Source organism: Colobus angolensis, unplaced genomic scaffold (genome assembly GCF_000951035.1).
Source record: "Colobus angolensis palliatus isolate OR3802 unplaced genomic scaffold, Cang.pa_1.0 Scaffold24, whole genome shotgun sequence".
NCBI lineage: Eukaryota > Metazoa > Chordata > Mammalia > Primates > Cercopithecidae > Colobus > Colobus angolensis.
In genome coordinates, this window is record NW_012115599.1 from 8,933,425 (window position 1) to 8,944,708 (window position 11,284).

Genomic DNA, 11,284 nt, shown 5'->3' on the forward strand with positions numbered 1-11,284 from the left:
TTTGCAGAAACTGGAGCACTTGTCCTGTAGATTGTCCAGTATTTTTGATTTGTTATTTTGCTTCCTTGTGATGTCCTTATGCTTATTCGTTTATCCCTCTTTCTGTAATTAGAAGACCTAGAACTGCACTATCCTTAGAGTGACTACTAGCTCTTTGTAGCTATTTAAATTTAAATTAATTAAAACTGAAAAAGTTTGGTGGCTCACACCTGTAATCCCAGCACTTTGGGAGGCCAAGGTGGGAGGATTGCTTGAGTGCAGGAGTTCAAGGCTTCAGTGAGCTGTGATTGTACTCTAGCTTGGGAGACATCGAGACCCTGTCCCGTTAAGGGGGAAAAATAATAGAAAAACAATCAAAAATTTAGTTTCTTGTTTCACAAGCCGCATAGGGCTAATGGCTGCCATATTGGCTAGCACAGCTTATAGAACCTTTCCATTGTACAGAAAGTTCTGTTTGGCAGTGCTGTTCTCATTAGACTTGATTCGATTAAGGTCCATCTTTGTTGACAGAATACTTCTTAGGTGGTGCTTTGTGGTTCACATGATGATAGCCTGGTCTGTTCATTCATATATCTTTTCACAAGAAATATTTTTATTCCATTCTTAATAAAATTTCATGGCAAGTACTTGCGAGAAGCAGTTACAATTTTAGAAGTTTAACATTGGGTTAAAAAATTGACAGGAAACATACATTCACAGGAAAGCTTGTACACAAATGTTCATAGCTACATTATTCATAATAGCCAAAAAGTGGAAACAACCCAAATCAATTTATGAATAGATAAAATGTGGTATATTTGTACATGTAATATTATTCAGCCAATAAAATGGGCCAGGCATGGTGGCTCACACCTGTAATCCCAGCACTTTGAGAGGCTGAGGCAGGGGGATCACTTGAGGCCAGGAGTTTGAGACCAGCCTGACCATCACAAACCCCATCTCTACTAAACATACATAAATTAGGCAGGTGTGGTGATGCTTGCCTGTAGTCCCAACTACTCAGGTGGCTGAGTCATGAGGATCGCTTGAACCTGGGAGGCAGAAGTTGCAGTAAGCTGAGATCATGACAGTGCACTCCAGCCTGGGCAACAGAGTAACACCCTGCCTCAAAAAAAAAAAAAAAAATGAAGTAATGAAGTACTGTTACATGGTATAACATGGATGAACCTTGAAAATGTTCTGCTAAATGAAGGAAGGCAGACACAGAGGGCCAGATATTTTATGATTCCATTTATACAAAATGTCCAAAATTGGCAAATCTAAAGAGACAGAAAGTAGATCAGTGGTTGCCAGGGTGTGAAGACGGTTCTTTCTGGAGCGGGTACAGGGTTCTTTCTGGAGTGAAAATATCCTGGCATTCATGGTTGTAGCTCGCAACCTTGTGAATGTATAAGAACCACTGAATTGTCCACTTCAGAAAGGTGACTTTTATGTGATGTGCATTATGTCTAAAAAAAAAAAAAAAAATCATTAACTAGGAAGCAAGATTGACTTCTAAGAAAAAGTCCATAATAGTGGAGTGAAATGATTGTTGTTTTGTGGTGAATAAATTGGGTAGGTGGGTCACAAGAGTTTTGCTGATTAGTGATTAGAAAAATTATTCATGATCATTGAAAATATAAAATGTTTTTCTATATGATGTATGTAAAGAATTTGGCAAGAGATGATGTTTGGAAAAAATAAAGAATGGCTATTGTAGAGATCTTAAGGAAAGAAGAAACTACAATTAAGTAGTGGTTTGTAATCAGAATATGAAGAAAGTACTGAAAGTGGATGGAGTGACTGTTGTCAGCATGTTATACTTTATACATTTCATTCATAAACTTGGACTGTAGATAAAAGTAAACATTATTTTTTTATTTACTCTTGAACAACAGTTTTTTTTTTTTTTACTTAGATTTGCATCTGCTCCACTGAACAATACATTTAATTGTTAATTATTTCCCCCTTCAGGATGATACATATACAGAAAGCTACATCAGCACAATTGGTGTAATTTTCAAAATAAGAACTATAGAGTTAGACGGGAAAACAATCAAGCTTCAAATAGTAAGTGACTTTTGGCTAGTAATTTTTTTGGAATTTATTTTGGCAAATTTGTAATTACTATTTTGTGCATATTTAATATGCGAACAATTGAATGTAAAATGTCTTAAGAATCATGTACTTAAGATAGAATAGTAGAATAAGAATTATTTAGATTAAAAATAATGTTTTCAAGATTACTTAAGCCTCACTGAATTTTCTGTTCATGAAGCAGAGAAACTCATGTTTTAAGTCAAACTTGGTCCTCATGTTTTATCAGTGGAAATCTAAGTTCAAGTTTACCTTGTCCTACAGTGCAAATGTTACATACCATTTTTGTTTGTCTTTTACTGTGCTAAGTGCATGGAACATTAAAGGAACCCTAGGAAGAGATTCTTCATACGTGGCTCAGTTGAAGAGAAGTACTTACGTAGTTCTGTTTTAAGTATTTTTATTAGATAGTGTGCACCAACTCTGTAGAAACACAGAATTTTGTTGGAAAGGAACTTAGTTTTTGTAACATGTTCATTTTACTGCTCAAAAAAATAAATGCTGAAAGATTTAATGACTTGCCTACAGTTACTGGTAGAACCAAGTGACCGAAGGTCTGTCTTCAATATTTTGTGTGTCTATGCCATCCTATCCCCCTTATCCATCTTTATACCCTCAGCCCCCAATTAAATATAGGCAGGTATAATAGTTCAGTTGTGCCTCTTCAGTATGGGTCTGAGTCCTGTCAGTGTGGACATATCTGTGGTCTTTTAAAAAATAAATCTCTCAGTAGTTTTCAGAGTAGGCTATTAGCAAGAAGTAGGCTATATAAACACAGGAAACAAGTGACTGCCCCTTTTCATGGAACTGATGACACATGGAACTGGAAGGAGTCCTGTATTAGGAGTCAGAAGACTTACATTTGTTGTCTTGGATCTCGTGTTTACTTGATAGAGAATGATGGGTTTGTGTCTTGGGGGAAAAGGCCGAACCCTGAGACCCAGTTTCGTTTCTAAAGTGAGTGTGATGACACCTGATTTACTGATTTATAAGGTAGTTGTGAGAACCAAATCTAATAGCTTTATGTATGTGACAATACATGTGAAAGCCCTTTGTAAACTTTTGGGCAGTATATAGATACTATGACATGCCCAGATAAATGGGTGTTTGATAGGTTAAGTTGCTTCTTTTCCTTATATGATTCTGATGAGGAAAAGAAGGTACGTTACAAAAGATAGGTGGATGTGGGTATTGATATAAGTAAATACACTTGATGTGTCAAATTAGGACTTGCAAGGATTTTGTTTTCAGAAATAGCTTGAAATACTTTCAGTGAACAAATTACCCTCCATATTTTTTCCCGCTATATAAGTACATTGTCAACTTTTTATTTGGCACCATGAAGAGTACATAAAGATCTACCCAAAACGGTACTTTAAAGTACTGGTATGGAATAATTGTATTATGTGTGATCATTGGCATTCATAAGATTTGGGTGTGTATTTGTGTGTGAAACATTCATATTTTGTTACTTTCCTGTGGCTGGAGGGGATCTTATAGGACACTCTTTGTCTTTCATCTTTAATAGGAATTTCTTTTCCATGCCTGAAGGGCCTCATTTTGAACATTTTGTTTGTGTTTGTTTTTTTATTTTTTGAGATATAGTATTGCTCTGTCTCCCAGGCTGGAGTGCAGTGGCGCGATTTCAGCTCACTGCAACCTCCGCCTCCTGGGTTCAAGTGATTCTCCTGCCTCAGCCTCCCTAATAGCTGGGATTACATGTGTGTACCACCATGCCCGGACAATTTTTTTTTTTTTTTTTTTGAGACGGAGCCTTGCTGTGTCACCCAGGCTGGAGTGTAGTGGTGTGATCTCGGCTCACTGCAACCTCCTTCTCCCAGGTTCAAGTGATTCTTTTGCCTCAGCCTCCTGAGTAGCTGGGATTATAGGTGTGCGCCACCACGCCCTGCTAATTTTTTGTATTTTTAGTAGAGACAGGGTTTCACCATGTTGGTTAGGCTGGTCTCGAACTCCTGACCTCATGATCTGCCTGCCTCAGCTTCCCAAAGTGCTGGGATTACAGGCATGAGCCACTGTGCCCGGCCTTCGGATAAGTTTTGTATTTTTCATAGAGATGGGGTTTTGCCATGTTGGCCAGGCTGGTCTCAAACTCCTTACCTCGTGATCCACCCATCTTGGCCTCCCAAAGTGCTGGGATTATAGGCGTGAGCCACCACACCTGGCTTTTTGAACATTTTTAAGAAGCTTACCATTTTTTCGAAGTAGCTAGTTCCATTTTATATATAACTTTGGCCAGGCATGTTGGTTCACACCTGTAATCCCAGCACTTTGGGAGGGCTAGGTCAGAGAGTCACTTGAGGCCAGGAGTAAACATAGCTCCTGTGACTAACCTGATCAACATAGACTCCATCTCTACAAAAAAAAAAAAAAAAGCCAGGTGTGGTGGTCCATGCCTGTAGTCCTAACTCCCCAGGAGACTGAGGTGGGTGGAACGTTTGAGCCCAGAAGACTGCAGTGAGGCAAGATTGCACCATTGCACCCCAGCTTTGGGGACAGAATGAGACCCTGTCTCAAAAACAAAATAAGGCTGGGCGCAGTGGCTGTCCAGGCGTCGTGGTTCACGCTTACAGTCCTAGCACTTTGGGAGGCCAAGGTCGGCAGATTGCCTGAGCTCAGGAGGTCTAAGACCAGCCTGAGCAACATGGCGAAACCTAATCTCTGCAAAATATGCGGAAAAAAACCACAAAACCTCTAGTTGCCAGTTATTTTTATTATTTATTCCTAGCGATTCCTTTTTTTTTTTTTGAGACAAAATCTCACTTTGTCTCCCAGGCTGGAGTGCAGTGGCACTATCTCAGCTCACTGCATGATTCTTTTAGAGACATGTTAATTCTTTATATTGAGCTTAAGCCTGTTTCCTTTTACTTCTGTCTCTTCTTATTCCTCTGCCTTGTGGAGCTGCCTGAATCAGATTAATTCCTCTTTTATTGGCAAGCCTGCCCTTCAGATTGATCTTATCACCACCTTTCTTCTACCTCTGAAGTTCCTCATTCTTTCCTGTAATGATATTTTCAGAACCTTGTGCAGTTTGGGTTATTCTTACATTTTATAAATGCCTTTTATTAAATTTGATTTCTTAAATCAAGTATGAGGTAAATCCTGTCTTAATTTGGAGCCTGAGTGAATTTCTCTCTTGAACTTCAAAGGCTCATGGCCCTTTCTTATTATTAATCAAAGACATAACCATTTGTTGTTTCAGTAGCCATATTATTTCTGGTTTGGGTCTTAAGGTTTTTGATTTGCTTGTTTTTAATTAAAAGAGGGGTCTTGGCTGCGTGCAGTTGCTCACCCCTGTAATCCCAGTACTTTGGGAGGCCCAGGCAGGCAGATCACTTGAGTTCATGAGTTCAACACCAGTATGGGCAACATGGCAAAATCCTGTCTCTACCAAAAACACAAAATTCAGCCAGGCATGGTGGTGTGTCCCTGTAGTCCAAGGTACTCAAGAGGTTAAGGTGGGAGGATTGCTTGAGCCTGGAAATGGAGGTTGCAGTGAGCCAAAGTCATGCCATTTGCACTCTAGCCTGGGCAACAGAGCGAGACCCTATTTCAAAAAAAAAAAAAAAAAAAGAGGGTCTTACTTTACACTTCTGTGACTGGTGTTTTAAAAATCTAAACAGGCCAGGCGCGGTGGCTCATGCCTATAATCCCAGCACTTTGGGAGGACGAGGCGTGCAGATCATGGGGTCAGGAGTTCATTACCCACCTGGCCAACATAGTGAAGCCCCGTCTCTACTAAAAATACAAAAAAATTAGCTGGGCATGGTGGTTCGTGCTTGTAATCTCAGCTACTCGGGAGGCTATGGCAGGGGAATCGCTTGAACCCGGGAGGCGGAGATTGCAGTGAGCCAAGATCGTGCCATTGTACTCCAGCCTGGCGACAGAGCGAGACTCCATCTCAAAAAAAAAAAAAAAAAAAAAAACAAAAATCTAAACACAAGATTTTACTTTTAATCCTATCTTTTCCTCTTGCTTGGCTTCAGTAATCCTTCAAGTTTTCTAGATCTTTTCAAAATCTTGATTCTGTTGATTTATATTTTAATTATCTTTTCCTTTCAGCTTTTCCTGTTCAGGTGTGACATCTGGGTCTTTAACTGAGTTTTGTTAGATTACAAAACATTCAGCAAGGTAGGGCAGGTACTGAGTCCCAGTTGTACACCATGGAAAGCCTCTTTCTGTGATTGTTCATTCAAGAGGCTTTATGAAAATGTCTGCATTCCACCAGGCACTTGGAGGTTACAGAGGTGAATAAAACATAGCCCATTAGGAGGCAGACAGTGGGAGAGACGAACATGGGAAAAAGTTACTCTGATTATGTGGAGTAATGCGAATTACATATGAAGGAAAGTACTGCTAGTACTGTTAGGATTTAGAGTCAGGAAAGTTTTCAGAGTAGCAAGGAAACATCAGAAATTTTACTCTTTCTGCCAGGCATGGTGCCTGTATTATTCTGTTCTCACACTGCCACAAGGAACTGACCAAAACTCGGTGATTTATTAAAAAAAAGGTTTAATTGACTCAGTTCTGCATGGCTGGGGAGGCCTCAGGAAACTTACCATGGCAGAAAGGGAAGCAGGCACGTCTTACATGGCAGGAGGCAAGAGAGTGTGTGAAGGAAGCGAAGGATACTTCAGCCCCTTTTGAGACCATCAGATCTTGTGAGAATTCATTCACTATCACTCGAATGGGAGAAACCGTCGCCATAATCCAATCACTTCCCTCAGTCAACAAGTGGGGATTATAACCTGAGATGAGATTTGGGTGGGGACACAGAGCCAAACCGTATCAGTGCCTGTAGTCCCAGTTATTTAGGAGGCTGAGGCAGGAGGAACACTTGAGCCCAGGAGTTCAAGATCTGCCTGGGCAACATAGCAATACCTCCATTTAAAAAAATAAAAAGGAAATTTTACTTTTTGGATGCTATTGCTTGCTTTAGTCAGCTAGCACTTCTTGTTGACTTTCAGTCAAAAAACAATTTTTCCTTCGATCTTTGTGAAAGGGGTTGGTGAGCAAGAAAGAAAAGGAAATTATTTTATTGAGCAGCTTCTATAGTCAGGCACATTTTACAAACATTAGTTCATTTTAAACCCCTTCAGCTGTTGTACAAGGTGAATACTATCTAGCATTTACAGATGAAGAAACTGTTAGGTGACTCTCCCTAATATTAAATAACCAGGAACCTAGATTTGATGTTTTGAAGTCAGGGTGGCTTGATTCTAGAGTTCATGCTTCCTTCAAGGATACACTGAAAGACTTTGAGCCTCTTTTTTTCTTCTTTTATTGAGACAGCGTCTGTCTCTGTTGCCCAGAGTGCAGTGGCATGATCTCAGCTCACTGCAACCTCTGCCTCCTGGGCTCAAGTGATTCTCCTGCCTCAGACTCCCAAGTAGCTGTGACCACAGGCACACACCACCATACCTGGCTAATTTTTGGGTTTTCTAGTAAGAGACAAGGTTTCGCCATGTCATGAGACCAGCAATGCCCAGGCTGGTCTCAAATTCCTGAGCTCAAGTGATCTGCCTGCCTTGGCCTCCCGAAGTGCTGAGATTAGAGGTGTGAGCCACCGTGCCTGGCCTTGAGCCTCTTTATTGATTACTGTCTAACTAGTCTTCTGAGCTCCCAGGCTTAGTAATTTGGACAGAAAAGGAAATAAAGCTGTGGTGATTTGTATTTTTGTTTATTTGCTTTTTTAGATTAACAATTATTGACATTTTTATATTATTTGTCTTATTCTAATAGTAGAGTATATTAAAGACATTTGATATTTTACTCCAAAATGCTTCAGTATGCATCTTTGTTACCACATCAAATAGAACCGACATTAATTCCTTAATACCCAGCTCCTCTTCCAGTTTACCCAAAATTGCAACTTGTTTTTAGCTCCATGTTGGCTGGATCAGGAAAAGAAAGCGATTTCACTGAATACTACTGAACTTTTTTTTTTTAAGTTTTGTCATTTAAAACCTTAGTGAGGCTCAGTCCACGATCATTCCCCTTGTTAAAACCAAGGCTTTGTCTGGGCAGGGTGGCTCACGACTGTAATCCCAACACTTTGGGAGGTCAAGGCAGGTGGATCACATGAGGTCTGGAGTTCGAGACCAGCCTGGCCAACATGGGGAAACCCCGTCTCTACTAAAAATACAAAAATTAGCCGGGCGTAGTGGTGGGTGCCTGTAATCCCAGCTGTTCGGGAGGCTGAGGCAGGAGAATCACTTAAACCCGGGAGGCGGATGTTGTAGTGAGCCAAGATCACACCATTACACTCTAGCCTGGGAGACAGAGCGAGACTCTGTCTCAAAAAAACAAAACAAAACAAAAAAAAAAACAAACCAAAGCTTTTTACATCTAAAAATTGAGTTTGCGTCTAGATATTTTTAACTTTTTTTGTTTTGTTTTTTAAGAGATAGGGTCTCTCTCTGTCCCCTAGGCTGGAGCGCAGTGGCAAAATAATAGCTCACTGTAACCACAAACTCCTGGGCGTAAGCAGTCCTCCTGAATAGCTGCAACTACAGGTGTGCACCACCTTGCGCAACTAATTTTTTAAATTTAGTTGAGACAGGGTCTTGCTGTGTTGCATAGGTTGGTTTCCAACTTCTGGCCTCAAACGATCCTCCTGCTTTGGCCTCCCAAAGTGCTGGGATTACAGGCATGAGCCACTGCACCTGGCTAACAGTTTTCTCTTTTTTTTTGAGACGGAGTCTCGCTCTGTTGCCCAGGCTGGAGTGCAGTGACCGGATCTCAGCTCACTGCAAGCTCCACCTCCCAAATTTACGCCATTCTCCTGCTTCAGCCTCCCGAGTAGCTGGGACTATAGGTGCCCGCCACCTCGCCTGGCTAGTTTTTTGTGTTTTTTAGTAGAGATGGGGTTTCACCGTGTTAGCTAGGATGGTCTCAATCTCCTGACCTCGTGATTCGCCCGTCTCAGCCTCCCAAAGTGCTGGGATTACAGGCTTGAGCCACCGCGCTTGACCCCAACAGTTTTTTTAAACCCAGAACTATAATGCAATAATGTTAGCATTTGTTTTTGGAATTTGAGCCTAACTAGTTGAAATGCAGTTAAGTTGCTCTTAAAATACATTTTATAAAAGTGTTTGGAATCATCTTCCTTACATTGTTTTTTCTAGGATGAAGACAACACCTGGCCAGGCATGGTGGCTCATGCCAGTAATGCCAGCACTTTGGGAGAATGAGTCAGGAGAATTGCTTGAGTCCAGGAATTTGAGACCAGCCTGGGCAATATAGCAAAACTCCGTCTCTACAAAACAGAAAAAATTAGCTGAGTGTGGGGTCATGTGCCTATAGTCCCAGCTCCTCAGGAGGCTCAGGTGGGAGGCTTGCTTGAGCTGGGGAGGTTGAGGCTGCAGTGAGCCATGATCATGCCACTGCACTCAGCCTGGATGACAGATCTGAGACACTGCTTGAGAGGGGGAAGAAAAAGATACCTGCTTGGGATAATTAAAGTTCTGTCTTGACTGGTAGTTACTTGAATTAGGTCCCACCAGTGCTAATTTAATCATGGTAGAATGTGCAAGCAAGTGAGTTTGTCTTACATGGAAGAGTTCTGTGTTCAAGGGCTTTAGGCCAGTGACATTCCTAAACATGGTACTAAAGGCGGTAGGGAATGTGAAAAGTATGACATACTTCCTGCTCTCAACAGCTTGTAATTTTAGTATTATCGTAAGCTCAGTTGTAGGTACTATCTTCTTTTCTGGACTTTCAGGTACTTATTACTGTGCAATTTAGTGGTATGAGTTGAGGACTAATGTTTCTATATCACATCCTGATAATCTCCACAGTTATGAAAACTAAACTATTCCCCCTGCCCCCCACACTTTTCCCCAACTTTATTTTAATGGAATTGTTTGGATTTCTTGATTGTTTTGTAATAGTGGGACACAGCAGGCCAGGAAAGATTTCGAACAATCACCTCCAGTTATTACAGAAGAGTCCATGGCATCATAGTTGTGTATGATGTGACAGATCAGGTAAGTTCCAAGAGGAGATTGTGTTAACAGTGACCAAGTAGGAAGTCATTATTCGATTAATGTAAGATTCATTCATTTACTACTTCGCATATAAGCCATCAGTATTAATTTTATGGAAGAAAACTTTGTCCACTCTCAAATATAAATGTGAATCACTTAAAAGACATTTGTTTTCCTGTAATAAATAGAACATTAGTAATAAGTTTTACATTTGCTTTCAAGGGATTCTGGTTGTATTTATTATCAACTAAATAACTGATCAAATAGCCAAGACTCTAACATATAGGCAAGAGTTTGTAGGGAATCGGGAGTTGCTTGGCTCAATATTGTGTTCTTGGTGTTGTTAACAGGAATATGGCCTGGTAATTAGAACTTGTCCATCAGAATTGCTAAAAGTGGGATTTGGGGGTCTCTGCCTGTGGAGGATGTGGTTCAGAAAAAAAGGATTTGAATAGGATAAGCTGTAGGAGGATCTTAGTCTGAGAATGAGTATCTGAAGATTAGCTGTGAGAGAGGGCAGGGCGATGGAGGGAACAATGTGGGACAGTGTGAAGCATGTGGTCCAGGGGCCGTAACTGTTTTTTTGTTATGATTATTTTTAATCAGAAACTGTCCTTTCTATCAAAGGACAGAAGAGAAACATTCAAAATTGGAATTGTTTTTCTTTTGGCAAATGTTAAATCTCACCTCTAATATGAAATCATAGCTAATTAGGAGATAACTTACATGTAAACATTTTGATTCAGTGCCATTAGAAGTGCTGGGTGGGTGATATCTGCAAGAGAAAAAAATGATACTAGTTTAAAAAAAATCTCTGGTCATATTGCCGTGAAATACTTTTAAATGAAAACTTTCCTCCTCTAAATATGACTGTGGATGAGAAAATGAGTATATTTAATAACATTTTGACATGTCTAGTAGTAACAGTAGGTCATCTTATTCATAAGCCAAAATTTTATCAAATTTCAAGCCGAGTGCAGTGGCTCACGCCTGTAATCCCCGCACTTTGGGAGGCCAAGGCGGGTGGATCACCTGAGGTCAGGAGTTAGAGACCAGGCTGGCCAACATGGCAAAAACCCATCGCTACTAAAAATACAAAAATTAGGCCAGGCGCGTTGGCTCAAGCCTGTAATCCCAGCACTTTGGGAGGCCGAGACGGGCGGATCATGAGGTCAGGAGATCGAGACCATCCTGGCTAACAC

The 11,284-nt window shown here is 40.6% G+C and overlaps 1 protein-coding gene across 5 annotated transcripts in view; it reads left to right on the forward strand.

Annotated features, from left to right (window-relative positions):
- The window catches only part of RAB1A (RAB1A, member RAS oncogene family), a 66,164-nt gene that overhangs the window by 51,749 nt on the left and 3,131 nt on the right, over positions 1-11,284 (forward strand). For 3 of the 5 annotated variants that reach the window (XM_011945296.1, XM_011945295.1, XM_011945297.1), the window contains 2 exons: positions 1,954-2,049; positions 9,987-10,082. In XM_011945296.1, the coding sequence (XP_011800686.1) occupies positions 1,954-2,049; positions 9,987-10,082 (192 nt within the window). The remainder of the gene's footprint in view (positions 1-1,953; positions 2,050-9,986; positions 10,083-11,284) is intronic. The other 2 variants (XM_011945298.1, XM_011945299.1) reach the window with 1 other exon arrangement.